The 17527-nt window shown below is 42.2% G+C and overlaps 1 protein-coding gene and 1 pseudogene across 2 annotated transcripts in view; one reads left to right on the top strand and one right to left on the bottom strand.

The window, feature by feature from the left end:
• npr2 (natriuretic peptide receptor 2) overlaps positions 1-17527 on the top strand; it is a 102272-nt gene that overhangs the window by 23600 nt on the left and 61145 nt on the right. The window contains exons 6-7 of the mRNA XM_083657802.1: positions 4242-4336; positions 14489-14624. Coding sequence (XP_083513928.1) covers positions 4242-4336; positions 14489-14624 — 231 coding nt within the window. The remainder of the gene's footprint in view (positions 1-4241; positions 4337-14488; positions 14625-17527) is intronic.
• Positions 8704-9528, bottom strand: LOC310795737 (hatching enzyme 1.2 pseudogene; annotated as a pseudogene). The gene has a single exon. The product of its transcript is annotated as a hatching enzyme 1.2 pseudogene (transcript).

Here is a 17527-nt window from a genome sequence, read left to right as displayed (position 1 = left end):
GCGTTCTATCATCCGATGTATGCAATCCAGTCTGCTTAGAACACTGCATAGCTAAAACTAAGGAATTCAAAGCATGTACTGTATTATCCTCACTCCTTTATCTATTAGCATACAGTATCAACAGTGATTAAATGACATCAGTAGAGATTTCCTTAATGTTAATGCACCAAAAAAATAAAAAATAAAATAAAGATTGTTCACAAGTCCCAAACCTCAAGTCCAAGTGAAGTCTCAAGTCTTTGAGGACAAGTCTCAAGTCATGTCTCAAGTCACTGTGGGTGAGACTTAAGTGCGACTCAAGTCCAAGTCCCAAGTCCAAGTCCCCATCTCTGGTGTGTACGCTGTATGCATTGTTTTTCCTGTTCTGTAGAGCCATCAACAATGGGGGGAAAAGATTCTGGAGGTGTGCAATGCACGTGATTTTATTTTCCTCTGTCAACTTTTCAATCTGCAGACCTTTCTCAAGGCACACAGGATGAATACCAGACTTTCCATGAAGTCTACTTTTTTAATTGTCTTATGCTTATTTTATTATCATACAAACTCCCATTAGACTGATTAGTAACTGATCTGTATGTCTGTGACTGTCTGTGCTACTTCAAGACTACAGTCTTGATGTTTGTAAATGGTAAATATACAGATTATGTGTCATTAGTGCTGTATTTATGTTGTATAACTAACACACGCACACACACACACACACACACACACACACACACACACACACACACACACACACACACACACACACACACACACACACACACACACACACACACACACACACACACACACACACACACACACACACACACACACACACACACACACACACAGGGGGCCCGACTCAGACCTTGACTTAAATGGCACACAGTTGTTTATTGACATACCTGAGTTACATCTGGATATGTGGCCTCATGCAAGAACAAGGACTGAGCTGCTGAATATGTAAATCAAGGCAGCTCCATCTTTACGCTCCAATATGCAGATTAAGACTGACTTCAATCCATTGGCACGCTCTTTTCCTTATCCACACAAAACCCTGCACTCTGTAATAAGTAACTGTGGATGTAAAAGAATATATTTGCATACTAAAGACATTGAATGGGAAATTAATTGTTGATCCACAAAAATGGTTCAAATGAATCAAATGTATGTTGAATCTTTGGAATGCACTTTGACATTAGGCCTGTTAATCTTCACTGGCCTCACAATTCGATTCGATTATGATTCATCTGTCAACGATTCGATTTGATTCCACGATGCATCTCGATACAGCTCAAACAGTATTGCAGCCCCAAGTATCAAATCCTCAATTTTCTGTATTATTACTGCACGTGGCTACTTTTTCATCAATTAATACAAGCAGTCAGATACATATCAAGTCCCTTTTTTACTTTAAAGTGCTTTAAAATGTGAATGTCAACAGAAATGTCAACATAAACGATTCAACGATTCATCTGTCAACGATTCGATTCGATTCACACGTCCGCATCGTGATGCATCGATTATACGTTGCGATTTCTGATCTGAATCGTAAAAATTGATTACTTCTGGGAGATTTTACTGCCGCTGCGCCGAAGTGTTTAAAACTGAGGACCTGGACTGACTTGTGTGAGGAATGTTGTTGATCTCTGCACCCACCGGGGAAAACCAAAACAACTGATTTAATCTGCCCCCCCCCCCCACCTGCTATAGCCGTCAAGGACACTAGCAGCAAAACTCTCCAGAAGTCTCGACTGCAACCTGCGTTTCAACATTCACCCCCCCCCCCCCCCCGCCCCGCCCTGACATCTGACATCTAACTTTTGGAATGAATAAACCGAGGCCATCTCCACAGCAACGCTGTGTTCAGCCGGAGGGGGCTCAGACCTACACACACACACACTCATGGACCCTAAGGACTCATAGGCCAACACACATGGTCACGCACGCAATGGTAGTAAGTAAGTACACCACAACACTGCGCCCAGCCCGGCGATTCAACTGTCCAGTCCTTCTTCACAAAGAAGCACTGCTCACCTCTATTGGGTCAGGTCTCCATGCACTGTGCATTCCACAACAAAACAACATCGCCAGCTCAGATCTTTCATTTCTTTTGTTTTCTCCAGATAGTCCCGTGTTAAAACACGCTTTTTCTAATTTGGCCCAGTTGTCGTTGTGGCCACTGGTAGATGGTAAATGGCCTGCATTTATATAGCGCTTTTATCCAAAACGCTTTACAGTCAGTAGGTACATTCACCCATTCACACACCGATGGCAGCAGGTTACCACGCAGGGTGCTGGCACACCAACGGGAGCAATTTGGGGCTCAGTGTCTTGCCCAAGGACACTTCGACATGCAGACTGGAGGAGCCGGGAATCGAACCACCGACCTCTTTTATCCAAAGCGATTAGTGGACGACCCGCTCTACCTCCTGAGCTACAGCCACCCCTGTAGATGCGTTCCATAACACACAGTCAGAATGCATACACACTGAATGTCTGTTACACACTGTTAATGAGTTAATCAATATACAAGTTCATATTCTCGGTTTGTTGTAGCGTACGAATCGGGGGCTATAACAGACATCAAAGCGGCTGGATTAGGTGAGCTGGCGCTGCGCAATTACACTCAGGGGGGAGACGCTCAGGGGGGAGACGCTCAGGGGGGAGACGCTCAGGGGGGAGACCGCGGCTTCAATGCGCAGATAATCATCAAAGTTCCCAATTCAATTGATTTGTACTGTCGCCACCCACGGCTCATCCAACAGGCGTTTCTGCACTCCTCCAGTTTCCCCTTTGACTTTATTCAGGTGTTTGTTGTTTTTCTTCCTTGGAATTCTAAGAGAAGTTCAGTCATCAACTATCGTTTATATGTCAAAATAAAATAAAATAAATCATCTGGCCATTAGGGGTTGCACACGCAGCCGGTGCATCAACGTATAATCGCCAGTGTAAGTAGACACGCCAAAGAATATTGACATTAGGCATCTTTTCAATTCCATCTTTATGTGCAGTCCTCCTAAACCAAACTGAATGAAAGGCGCACCGTATTGAAGGCAGTGCATCAGTGCATCAGCAGAAACTTGAAAAGGAGTCAAATCCACGGCCTCAATTCCACCATCCAGGTGGGAAGGACAAAGAAGTGAAGGCTCAGACAAAATCCTCAGTGTGCAAGTCTGAATAGTCCAGGTTTGAACAGGGACAGCTCCAACCTGCATATCTCCATCTATAAACCTCCCCCCAAAATAAATTATAATCTGGGGACCCACTTTTTTTTTTTACAAACCATCGTGACCCATTTCACAATAGGCCTTATTATCTATCAATCATGAGAAGAGTAAATTACTATTTTTACTGCCATTTCAGCATCACCTCTTGAATAGGTAAACCAGCCTACATTTGATAAACTACAACTTTGTTTTATGCATGTGTTACTGAAAACATATACATGTTCAATACTTTCTAAATTAGACCAAATAAATGCATTTATGTAGAGTTCACAGTCTCTTGTTTTTTCCTCTCATCAGTAAAACTATTTACATTATTTTTTCTTTTTTCTTTTTAGATTATTTTTTGGGGCATTTTTGCCTTTATTCAGATAAAACACTAGGCACAATTTACACATTTTAACCCATTGATACCTGATGCAGCATTTGTGTGTGTATCCCTTTAAGACCGCGAACCGCGTCAATGTGGTTCGTGGTCTTAACACACACAAATGAGGGATATACACGCAAATGCTGCATCAGGTATCAATGGGTTAAATAAAGGAAGAAATTCTGCAAATGTATTTGGCCACCCAAATACCTGGGGGTCCTGACCCAGTGTTTGGGAATGACTGATTTAGAGCTGTAACTGAATCAGACCTGATCTAGAGCCATGTAACTGAATCAGACCTGATCTAGAGCCATGTAACTGAATCAGACCTGCTCTAGAGCCATGTAACTGGATCAGACCTGATCTAGAGCCATGTAACTGAATCAGACCTGATCTAGAGCCATGTAACTGAATCAGACCTGGTCTAGATCCTTGTAACTGAATCAGACCTGCTCTAGAGCCATGTAACTGGATCAGACCTGATCTAGAGCCATGTACCTGAATCAGACCTGATCTAGAGCCATGTAACTGAATCAGACCTGATCTAGAGCCATGTAACTGAATCAGACCTGATCTAGAGCCATGTAACTGAATCAGACCTGATCTAGAGCCATGTAACTGAATCAGACCATTCATACAGATGTTATCTCTGTTTTCAGGAGTTACGGGTCTTGTTACCACAGACCACAAAAATGCCAGGGATATAGATGTCAACGTGTGGGCAATGACCAACCAGGAGACTGGAGAGTATGGGGTAGGTGAAGATTTTTATTGTGTTAACTGTTCTATCCACTAACCTCTTCACAGAAACCTCTCGCTCTCTACTATTGGTCGGTTGTAATGCGTACTGGCAACCTACGAATTGAAACCACTCTGGACAAGAGCAGCAGCTACGGGCCTGAAGTGTACTGCAGTAATACCACTGCATTACAAGTTTGTGTAGCTATGAGTTCTCACAGTAAAACATAACTTGCTATTTTGTCCTGTGAGCTTTGGCGTCTGGCAAAGCAGCACTACACTCAATCATTAGACCATGCTCACTGTAATTACTACAATTGGACCAATCATTTATGAATGCTACATAATATAATAGTTCCTGTTACTCCCACCATTGAAATTAAATCAAATGGTTGGCTAAAGAGATACAGTATGTAGCCAATGGTGGTCAGTATGGCTACGCTCTGGTCGCTGTCACCACTGCGCACACTGCACTGAAAGACGAGGCAACAGTTCAGCCAAAAATGAAATTTCTCTCATTATCTACTCAGTCATTACGTTACGTCATTTAGCGGACGCTTTTCTCCAAAGCGACGTACAATAGTACATTTGTCATCAGTAGTGAAACCAACAATCTTTGTCAAAATCAGTCCTCGGTCAAAATCTAGTCAGTCAAAACTCCACTGAAGTTCATACGACCACCAGCAAACACACAGCGAGTGAGAGACCGCTCTCATTTACTTTCACTTTCGGTAGTTCTCCCGGCACTGCAATGCGTTCTCTATGGGCTCCATATGGGCAGTGGGCACACCCTCATGTACTTTCCTCATAGGTAATGTAACTGATGCATTCACGTGCTGTGGGGTATGGAGGGTGGATCGTGCCTAAATCAAATACAATACACACATTTAAATACTATGCACACATTGAAATACAATACACATATTGGAAATACAATACAATACATATATTGAAAATACAATACACATCTGAAGAATACAATACATGTGTAACAATAAATACAATACCGAAATGCTTAAATACAATACACATATTGAAAATACAATACACATCTCGAAAATACAACAACTGTATTGTATTTTCGATATGTGTATTGTATTTCGATATGTGTATTGCCTTTTCAATATGTGTATTTTATTTCAATGTGTGTATTGTATTGAATGTTGGCATGGGTGATTCGTGCCATAATCAAATACAATACACACATTGAAATACAATACACACATCGAAATACAATACACATATCGAAATACAATACACATATCGAAAATACAATACAGTTGTTGTATTTTCAAGATGTGTATTGTATTTTCAATATGTGTATTGTATTTAAGCATTTTGGTATTGTATTTATTGTTACACATGTATTGTATTCTTCAGATGTGTATTGTATTTTCAATATATGTATTGTATTTCCAATATGTGTATTGTATTTCAATGTGTGCATAGTATTTCAATGTGTGTATTGTATTTGATTTAGGCACGATCCACCCCCCATAGATGGGGAGTCCTTCTGATGAGTTTATGTAACTCATAAATCATCTCAGCTTTCTCACAAACAATTGAATTGGCAGATTAGAACCAATTCCACTAAATGGCTTGTGCAACATTGTCCAAGTGTTTTGTAGCCAGGCCATGTTTACCTCATTATATTGGTGTTATTATAGAAACAAGAAACAAGAGAAATGTGTTGGTTATTTTATATCGTCCACTTCAGTTGTCTCTTCCAAATTTCTCTTTTAAATGATCGTCAGTTTTCTTTGATGGACAGTTTGCCAGGTGTGGTGCTGTCACTGACAGTTGTAAGAGAGAGTTAGCTGAGCTGCTTGGCTTGCTGGAGTTTCATGTTGTTGGTAACAGACCAGCTTAATAAGCAAATAAGGAGATCCAAAGTGTTGCTAAAGCTACAGCAGGGTTTCTCAACCTTCTTGTCTTGTGACCCCTAAAGCAAAGCCATGCCTACTCGCGACCCCTCGACCCCATCACAGGCTGCATGCTGAGCGGTGAACACTTCAACACTTCAAACAAATTCCTTTTCAGGTTGTTTCATTCGATGAATTACCAGATGAGGCCTTGAGGCTGAAAGCCTATTCAGCGTTTCATAAGGAGAAATAAATTAAAGACATAAAACTTGTAGTAGAAATATATATTTTCTTGTTCCATAAATCAGTGGTTCTCAGTGTGGGGTCCGGGGACCCCCGTGGTTCCTTGAGGGGATTCGAGGGTGCCCCCAGCCAAAAGGGGGATCGTTTATTTTCCCTATAATTCCATCCATAAGTAACACAATGACAGAATGTGTGACTGCTTTGGTCATGGGTTTCATATATGTTCTGTGATATAAACCAGTGGTTCTCAAATGGGGGTCCGGGGACCCCCAGAGGTCCGTGGTGCTTTGCAAGGGGGCCCGTGAAAAGTTTTCAGGAAAAAAGAAATATATATATATATACCGTAAATTCCGGACTATAAGCCGCGGCTTTTTTCCCGTTTTTTGGCCTTTTTTGGCCCCTGCGGCTTATATAACGGTGCGGCTTATCTATGGATTTTTTCCAAAAAAAAAAAAAAAAAATCTCTTTTTTTTAGCACTCTTTCTAACTATAAATCCACTTCTGTTTTAATTTCCTCTCTTGCCCTCTTTTCACCACACCGCGGACACTGTGTGCACTGTAAAAAACAACACAGGTGGTGTTGTGTTATGTTGTTTTGTTGAAATGTTAATAAATGGGAGCTTCCTCAAACAGCCATCTCTTTCCCGACAATCCCCTCTGTGCATGAACCCTTACATATGGTAATTAAACATTAAAACACAATAAAAAAAAAAAAAAAGAAATACCATTAAAACACCCGCGGCTTATAGTCCGGTGCGGCTTATATATGTAAAAAACAGTCAACTTTGCAGGTGCGGCTTATACTCCGGTGCGGCTTATAGTCCGGAATTTACGGTATATATTTTTTTTTTTACAAAAGCTTCATAGTTCAACAGGAATATTTTATGCTTTAAATCTAAAATGGTTCATGGATTACATTGTAATCTAACAAGCCTATCAATTTAAAAGTCAAGCACGTTACCGTGGAAACAATTAAGCTTAGCCCAAAATCACAAATTAGAATGAGGGGGTCCACAGTATGTTTTCTATCTTGTAAGGGCGGGGTCCTTGGCTGTAGTGTTAATTTTGTCAGCTATTTTTTAATTTAGTCTTAGTCTTAGTCCCACGTCAAATGTCCTTGTTAGTTTTTATCATATTTAGTCAACCTCATCCTGTTTTTATTTAGTCAAGTTTTAGTCGACTAAACGTTTGAGTATTTTAGTCTCATTTTAGTCAATGAAAACTGTTGAATCTGCTGATGAATTGTAATTCGAAGCAGTGTTGGCAAATATTTCCCAGTGAAAGTAACTAATGCTGACTCTGCCCACCCGGGCCAGTGTCGGCTTATGCCTGTAGCAATGACAAGTGGACCCTATTCACAGTCCCTGCTCAGTCCGCAGCTGAGGGGAGAATGGAGGGAGGCTGGCTGGGCTGTGTGGAAAGCGCTCAGACGTCTCTGGATATAATGACGTAGACAAGCAAGTAGCTGTACATTTTGGGAGCACAATGCCTCATACACATATACCGGTAGATAAGACCCTTAGCTAAGACTGGGCGGGTTCTGTTGTAACTACTGTATGTATGTATGTATGTATGTATGTCTGTATAGTATGTATGTATGTCTCTCTGTTGCATTTTCCTCGGACACCGTCGGCCTGACAGCATTCATATTTTTTCTCCCTGGTCGCTAGTGCAGCGACCAGGGAGAAAAACCTTCAAACCAGCTTCCCTCCCACAGACACACACGAGTCAATTGTGCCTGTATGGAGGCCCGACCAAGCTGGAGGGACCACAAGGATGCAAACCTGTGCCCCTCGTGTTGATAGGCAGGGACTTTACCGCTACACTACCCGGACCGCCAGTATGCGAGTGCTTTTATCTCTACACTATCCAAACACCCCCATTAAAGATTTGTGACTGAACATTAGTTTGGACACCCTGTATTGCCAAACATTACAACAACATTACAACAGTGACATTGACAAAAACCACTAGACCTGTATATGTTCATTGGTGTCACTGGTCGTATGGTAATGAAAAGCCCTCAAATCAAACTTGCCAAAATCAACTATGTTAGCAGTGTCAGCTTGACTGTCGTTAATGAGATCAATAACAGGTTAAAAAAGTACTAATGTTGGTGACCAGGGATAAGCCTTTTTATTATTATTTCAGTGTTTACAATTGTTTGTGTTGTTGATTGGTCTCACACACACACAGTTTAGCCCTCGGACACAGATTAAAGTAAAGACAATAGATTTAATGAAGTAGACAGAAGATCTAAGAACCTTCTCTAATGTTCTTAGCAGTTGTAGATCTTGTTGACCCTCTGGATGTCGATGCGGGACATGCCCTGCCTCTGGCCGATCCGGACATTAGGGTTGGGGATGGGGGTGATGGTGTCCTGCCCGCGTTGGGTGGTGAAGGCTGTTCTCGGATAGTGCATGACGGAGGAGTAGTCGTAGGGAGTGTTCTGGTTGTTGGTGTTCTGCTTCTGGAAGTTGTGTTTTGTCCGCGGGTTAACGTACCGGAAGTTGATGCGGACATACTGGTCGCGGTCACTCCTGGTGTGCTCGTGATAGAAGCCCAGAGCATGGAGGAACTCGTGCTGGATGACACCGTGGTAGACGCAGCCCTGCTGGGCGAGAGAGATGGTCTGCCTGCCTCCCACTCTGCCCAGGGATGAGAAGCAGCCGCCTCTGCTCTCCACGCTGATGTAGTCGCGTTCGTTTGTACGGGGAACGAAGCGGATGCAGGTGCTGCTGTGGAAGGACTTCATGCCTCTGTCGATCGCCTGCTTGGCCGACCTGGAGAAGACACTGCTCACTATGAAGGGGATGGTCACCTTGCCGCCGGCTTTCTTCCAGAGGCAGCTGTTGCTCCAACACTTCATGGCGTTTCTTGTTGTGGGGGCCACCAAGTCGCCCTCCAGCAGGAACTCACTGGAGCCGTTGTTTGTGGCCAAGATCCTGCTGCCGGTGTCCATCGTGTCGGCCTCTGGGTCGTCAACTTGGAAATATGAGTCGCTTTCTTCCTCCCTGGAAAGAGTGTCATCTGTTTCCACCCAGGACTTAGCCTGGGAGAGGCCGATCAGCAGCAGCAGCAGGAGGCCGAGAGAGGGATTCATCTTCAGGTTTCTGTCTGGTAGCTTCTTGTCTTCTCTGCAGGGTTCCTGGAGATGCTGTGGAGAGACTGCTTGCAGCTTGATGCTTGAGTCTGCTTGGTCCTGCTCTTTTATACTCTTCTTTCCAGGTGTGTCTGCTGGAGGATTAAGGGTTGGGGTCCAGACTGCTAGGCCTAAATAAACGTCTGAAGGGAGGAAGCCACGGACAAACCCATAGTTTCAACATTGTCTGTTATTTCTGTGGATTAAAGAGCTCTTTACATGGACATACCTAAACACCTGATTGTGCCTGCAAGTCAACGTTGCTTTGGTATACTGTCGTATCCTCTCTGGATCATTGGTTTATTTTTTATTTTTGTTCCAATATTTTATTTCCTGTTTACATGTGTTTTTAAGACAGCTAAATGTCTGCTGCATCTATGATGCTGCAGCACAAGAAACTGAACTGCTGTATTGAGGGGGAAAAGCAGTCTATAATTAGTGTTAATTTTCTCGTACATTTTTTAATTTAGTCGTAGTCGTAGTCCTGTGACAAATGTGCTTGTTAGTTTTTATCAGATTTTGTTTAGTCAAGTTTTAGTCGACTAAAAGTTTGAGTATTTTAGTCTCGTCTTAGTCAAAGAAACTAAAAGTCTGAACATTTTAGTCTTGTCTTAGTCTTGGGGGAAAAGGTAGTTGACTAACATTTTTCGTCATAGTTTTCGTCGACGAAATTAACACTGCTTGGCTGAAAAACATTTGAGAACCTCTGATATAAACATAGTGAAGAGTTAACTACATTTAAAACTTTTTTTTTTTTGCTCCTGTTTGTTCTGTAAGTGTCCCAGAGAGAGATACAGTGACAATGATGAGAGAAGCATTGAAATCTCAACTATTTTCGTAATCATTACACTTCAATGCTAGAAGCAGTCTTTGTTGTCAGCGATCCCATTTGCCAACTTAATGCAAAACATCATGGTTCATTTTTAGTCTCAATGTGTAAACTTAGTGACATCAAATAAAAATAAAAATAATAATAATACTAATAATAATATGACTGAGAGCTGCGCTTTCCAAGCAGCAGCCTAATTCTCCCCATATCACTTCGTTGCTGTAATGAGTGTAACAGGAATTGTCTCTAAGTTGCTCTCAGCACAGTGACTTATGCTTTGCGTGTGTGTGTGTGTGTGTGTGTGTGTGTTTATGTGAGTTATGCTTTGCTTGTGTGTGTGTGTGTGTGTGTGTGTGTGTGTGTGTGTGTGTGTGTGTGTGTGTGTGTGTGTGTGTGTGTGTGTGTGTGTTAATGTGAGTTATGCTTTGCTTGTGTGTGTGTGTGTGTGTGTGTGTGTGTGTGTGTGTGTGTGTGTGTGTTTATGTGAGTTATGCTTTACTTGTGTGTACGGCCATTAAAATCCAATGTTCAACATCATGCAGGGGAAATGGGGATATTATATTTGGGAGGTATTCTGGGGTCCTGACTTCTCTAATGATAAGATGCATAAAACCTCAAATTTCCCTCACAGTCAGATGAAAATGTGTGCGTGCGTGCGTGCATGTGTGCGTGTGTGTGTGTGTGTTTTGCACTCTGCAAACACTCCAGTGAAGCGTTGCAGTGTTTTCCTCTAAGGGCAGCAGAAGTGGGTTATAGCTACATTTGACTTCAGTCAGAATTTCATAGCGGTCCTCGGAGACCGCCGTCGTGACTTCCTGGTCTCATTTCTCCCTGGCTTTTAATTGGTCGATTCATTTAGCCGATTGACGGGCGTATCAGTGGCCTTGTTGGAAAACATCTTAGGTCAGTGTCAGCGTCCATTAAGAATCTCACAGTAAGACGGCTGTACATGTTTTGTCTGTATCATAGTTAGCAATAGATGAGTTTATAATATCCATTATTTAAGAAACTAAAGTGAGGGGGGGGCCAGGCATCTACTCATAGGAAATTATTAAAATGATCGTGATATTTGATATTCCCCCAAGAATGGCTGTATGGCGTTTTGGAAATGAATGATGAGCTTGGAGATCCTACATCAGCACTTTTGCTGTAACACAGTAACACACAGGACCTGGAGCCACATACAGCAGCCATTTTAGAAAGGGTTTCATCTGCATTTAGTCTCAAATTCAGCATTGGAAATATCCAGGCGAGAACATTCTGCCAGTGGGGTGAGATAATGTCAGTTAATAATGTCAGTTAATGGCCAGTGAGGTGAGATCATGTCAGTTAGTTGTTTCCAATGCACCTTCACTTCTTTCTAACTTGAAACAAGTCAGCATGAGGCAGTAAGGCACATCACTGCACTACAGTCAACAGAATTCTTCAAACCAGTTGATTTGCATTGGAATTGCGTTGCATTGGTTTGGGAAAATCAGATCATAAACTCTTGGCAGAAGTCTGATGTCTGGCAGTACCAGAACCTCTCGTCACAGGGACTGTTTCTACCCAGCTGCCATCTGCCTTCTGTTCTGAAAAATGAGGCCGACGCGGAAGTACCAAAAACTGGGGGATTTTTCTATAACTCACCTGTTTATACAGTCTATGGCTGCACAAAGAAGAAGTCTGATTGTAGATAAGTCAATGGGAAAATAACCCTACTTGATTTAGTAGCTCAGTAAACACTTTCCTAATGAGTTTATGGTCTCAATCACTAGTTTCAAGTCTTCTTCAATACAGCATGATGTTAATTTAGTATATGGTCCCATTTAGAGTCAAATAGAAAAATAGAAATACAAATAGACAACAAACAACAAATAGATGATAGAGCAGACTATGTTGGCGCGTGATTGACAGGTCACCTGTCCAGTAGTCTGGCTGGCCAGCCTCCCCTCCCTTCCGTGAGAGGAGTCTGGCAGCGCTAGTCACCATTCGCTTAGCGGCAGTGCCCTTGGAAAATAGATTCAAATAATCCAACTGGCCATTTTCAGCGTGTAGCAACGAGCTAGCGTGTAGGTTTCTGCCGTTAGCTTGCAAGCTAGTTAGCGTTGTTGTTTTCACTGCGGCGGCAGGGCACTATTTACAGTGACACACAGGGAGGAGGGAGCCGAAGAAGCCGCTCTGATTGACATGGTCGGAACCAATGACAGAGCTTGTAATAAGCGGGGAGCCGAGCAGCTGTGGAGCAGGGGAGGGCTTATGCCAGCAGCCTGTTTCCATGCAGCCAGACTCCTCTCACAGAAGGGGAGGGGAGGCTGGCCATGCAGCGAGACTACCTGTCTGGTGATTGTGCAGCTCGCTGATCACGGACCAATAGCAGCCTCTTCTCGTCCAAATATGGTCACTTCTGGCTCCAAAAAAAAACAAGATGGCGACGGTCACAATACGAAACTCGAGGCTTCAAATGGTGAGTCCAGAAACCAACGGGCGATGTCACAGTGGTTACGTCCATATTTGTATACAGTCTATGATCCTTTTAGGTACCGGAGGTTTACGAGTGAACACAAGATTAAATAAATTGCTGAACAAGGATGATGTTTTTTGCAGCGCAGTAAACAAGCCTTGACCCTAAATACTGCAGCTATTTTAGACAGCGTTGCCCCTCCACGGGTTACTGTACATCCTGCATTGTTCTGATGACTCTCTGTATGGGGCGACTGGTAGGCATGGGTCCATTTACGGTTTTACTGGTTCGGTTCGGTGTACGAGCCCAAACCGGTTTGATCACGTGCGAACCGAAAAAACCTTTATAAAAAAAAATAGTGCCAATCCATTCTGATTGCCCTGTTTTTCGTATTAGCCTCTTCTCAAGTTGCACTAGTAGGCAAAAGTCTCATTTTGTTTATTATGTTGATGTTTGAAGAAAAGTTAAGATGAATAGTTATGAGAAATAAAAACAGTGTGTTGTTACAGTTCAATGGTTCTGCTTATTTTTATTCAGTGTTAGTGCTGGTTGGCATACCAGCTTAGAGGTGCATTATCGCCACCAACTGCAGTCGCATTACAGTCATTTATGGGCTACACTAAAAAAAAAAAAAGTTTTTTTGTAAAATTCGATATACCGGTTTGATGTTTTTTGGGGGAATATCGAACCGGTTTCAAAGTTTTCAAACCCACCCATGCCTAGCGACTGGTCTTCAAGGTTTTGAGCAGAGAGGACCCGGCGTGTCTGTCTGTGTGGTCCTCCAGCAGGGAGCGACTGGCCAGTTGGAGACACAGGAGTCGTGTTTCACAGCAGGACAACAGTTAAGCCAGCAGCTGCCATGCTATCAAACTAAGAAAGGTCACAGTCACAAAGCTTCACACGAGGTCTTCAAAGTGATGCTGAGGTTCATTATGTCTGACCTGATGTCAACGCTGCACTAAGTTCTGCTCATTAAGTCTCTGCTAATCATTTCCCCCAAATGTTTTCCCTCTTCCTGATTGGCTTTAAAGCCTTAATCACCTAAAAAGGGTCAGAAGCTTTTCTGTGCACTGGCAAAATCCATTATTTTGAATAAACACGACTCCCATTAGTATAATATTGTCCTGTTCTGTGCTGCACTTTAACGCTCTTGATTTCCTGTTCTTGCATAAATACACGAGTGTTATCCATGTTGTCTTTTCCAGTAAACAGAAAATTGTCTATATACGAAATGACAAATTATTGTAAAGTGACCTTACGATATTCCCTCATTATACATATATTTTTTCATTAAGGATGGGACCATATTTATCGGAATTCAATATTTCGCAATGAATTGCGATATTAGCTCCATTTTATTCTGCTGCAGTAATAACAAATGAGACGCCTTGTCCATTACAATTTTATAAGCTCTCCATCCAAATGATATTATTTGCACTTTGTTAGGACATTTTAAAATTCTTTACATTGTAGCAATAAGACAATAAGATTTGTGTTGTGGTTGTATCGAATATCGTGGTTTTATCAAATTGTGAACCTCATATCGCACCATATCGTGAGTTAAGCAGATCACCCATCATGTTTTTCATCCTTTTGAATGTGCATACAGTCTCCGTATCACAGTGATGTTATTTCTTCTGTGTCTCCAGCTTGTTGCCTACTACAACGGAACCAACAAGGAGATCATATGGTCCCAGACAGAGAAGATCCACTGGCCCACGGGGGGCCCGCCGCTCGACAACCCACCCTGCGTCTTCTCCACAGACGACCCCTCCTGCAATGATGGTATGACCCGCCAAAGAGTTCCAGCTCCACCCAAATAAACTTAAAGGAGAATTTCATTTTTTTCCACCTGGAGCATATTTTCCACACTGTATGTATCTAATAAACTCATCGTGACATATTTTTTTCAAATTGGTCGAGTACTCACCGAGATAGCCTTGTTTACAGCTCGAGCAATGTGCTCAAACAACTACACAGTGTAACTACACAGTGTAACTACACAGTGTAACTACTGTACACAGGGCAATCCTGCACCGCATCGTCAATACACGTTCACTAATAAAACTGCTTGTTTTGCCGTCTGCGGGAAGGCTCAAACTGTCAATAGTGTCTGGCAACATGGAAACGTCTCTATACATGAATTCTCCGGACAGAGAAAATGGGCGTGAACAGGCAGAGAGAGAGAGAGAGAGAGAGAGAGAGAGAGAGAGAGAGAGAGAGAGAGAAAGAGAAGCTTGGAGGATTTCACCTCTCGTCACCAGCGCTGTGCTGTGCTCCTTTCTCTCGCCTCTTCATACGCACATTTTCTCTGTCCGACAGTAAACCCCGGAGGATAATATTCATTTCCATGTTGCCAAAGACCAGTGATGGGCAAGCTACTTGGAAAATGTAGTAAGCTAAGCTATTAGTTACTCTCGATTAAATATAGCTAAACTACATTGAAGCTATCCCCAGAGAAATGTAGCAAGCTAAGCTACGAGCAAAATTGCAAAAGCAGCTTGCTACATCAAAGCTACTTTTTTTCTCACATTGAATCAACTTCATGTCAAAGAACAACTTTCCACCAAACAAATAGGCAGGCAAAAAAAATCTAATTTTGATTGTTTATTATATTATAAAACACACTGAAACTCTCACTGGCACAATATTCAAAAACAGACAATAAAACCTGAACTTCTTCTTCATCACTGCCAGTGGCTCCTTCTGGCTCTGCCATCTTTCAAAGTTTGTTGCTGATGTGACTTCGCCAGCACATGACATATTTTGCCCTACCCAGTCTTCATTGCCTAAACCCAACCCAATCAGAGGCAGAGTAGTGCGGGTCTTGCTGCAAGAGAGGCAAGGATGCTAAAAAGCAAGGATGAGACAACAACACTTGTTGTTTGTCATAATGGAACTGGAAGTGCTTTATTGGCTACACAGGCACACTTTACATATGCAATGTCTCCTCCTGTTTAATCCAAACCACAGCAGAAATCTCCACTGCGTGCTTTGCTCATGGATTTTCTCTGGCGAGTAGCTTGTAGCTTTTGCGGGAAGCTACAAGCTACTTGGGTCTATAAATAGCTTAGCTACTGAAAAAGCTACTTGGTTCAAGAGTAGTGAAGCTACCACCAAGCTACTGAGAAATGTAGTTAAGCTATGTAGCTTCACTACTTGTAGCAAGCTACTGCCCAACACTGCCAAAGACTATAATGTAGTGTAGTATATAATGTATAAACACTGTGTAGTTGTTTGAGCACATTGCTCAAGCTGTAAACAAGGCTATCTCGATGAGTACTCGACCAATTTGAAATTAATATGTCACGATGAGTCCCTTAGACACATACAGTGTGGAAAATAGGGTCCAGGTTGAAAAAAAACGAAATTCTCCTTTAACAAGCTGTTTAGTCTCGGATTGAGTGTTAAATCTGACAGAATGCTGAGAGGATTACACTTGTTTCCCATGTACATTTTCTACAATCAAATGACACAAGCTTGGCAAGTGGGAGGAGCTGATTTCAGGATGTTCCAGCAGAATGAAATGACCGTGGCAGATTCTCTTCACTTGACTTGATGCAGGATCATATTGCTGCTTGTCAAGATGGATATTGCTGTGGGCCTGCATTTGTGTTATGGTGTCAGTATCATTTCAACAGGGTCAGCAGCGATATCTTCATTTGGACTTAGTGATGAAGAGATGTTGTTGAGCCGTGTTACGTCGACGCAGTGCGAGGAGGACAAATGTACAGTGTGATATTTGCATGTCGTATGAAAATGAAGAGCTGGAAATGATCTTTCGCTGTATGACTAAAGTAACATTTTCAGATGGAAACGTCACAGACGATATCAAGTGATATAGTGATATAGTGATATATGAACTGATATAGTTGCTAAGCCACAATACTCTCATTTGGAACACCACTGCAATTATGTGTTTGGGTATGAAGGGGATGACGAGCGAGAGAGAGCGATAAATCTGACTCTATCCCTCTATGTAATCTGAGGCCATCCGCAAATGATATTCTGAGTTGAGAGCCTGGATGTCGCCTTCCACAAAGTCACTGTCAGAATCGCCAAAGGACAGTCATTTGTGTTTGTGACTTTTACTGCAGTTGAATTTGACAGTACAGACGGACACACACAGCAAGACAGTGTAAAGAGACAGTACAACACATGCTGTGACAGTAAACATAGCGTAGCCTCTTACACTGTAAATGACAGTATCTAATCTGTTACAGTATCTAATCTGTTACAGTATCTAATCTGTTACAGTATCTAATCTGCTTTGCAATTGTTTTTACAACAAACCATTTTGTACAACCTTTTTACATAGAGTTTTTTTTTTACAGTACGGCAAAGTGTGCTAGCCTGGGTAAAGCCAGCCCCCACGTGACCTGCTCTCAGACAGACCCTGCTCAGTGACTAGTGAGCAGGGTCTGTCTGAGAGCAGGTCACGTGGGGGCTGGCTTTACCCAGGCTAAAAGTGTGCATCTCTCTTGCTCACACATTCTGTGTGTATCAATCAATCAATCAATATATCAATCAATCAATTTCATATTTAGTTATTATTATTTAGCACCAAATCACAACAATTGAAACAATTCTCACATGCACTGGCTATTATATTATTATTATTATGCACTGGTGATTTTACTGCAGGTCATAAGATAAGATAAGATAATATATACTTTTATTGTCCCCTT

This window comes from Poromitra crassiceps (genome assembly GCF_964638095.1).
Source record: "Poromitra crassiceps genome assembly, chromosome: 21".
Taxonomy (NCBI): Eukaryota; Metazoa; Chordata; class Actinopteri; order Beryciformes; family Melamphaidae; genus Poromitra; species Poromitra crassiceps.
This window is presented reverse-complemented; position numbering and strand designations above follow the sequence as displayed.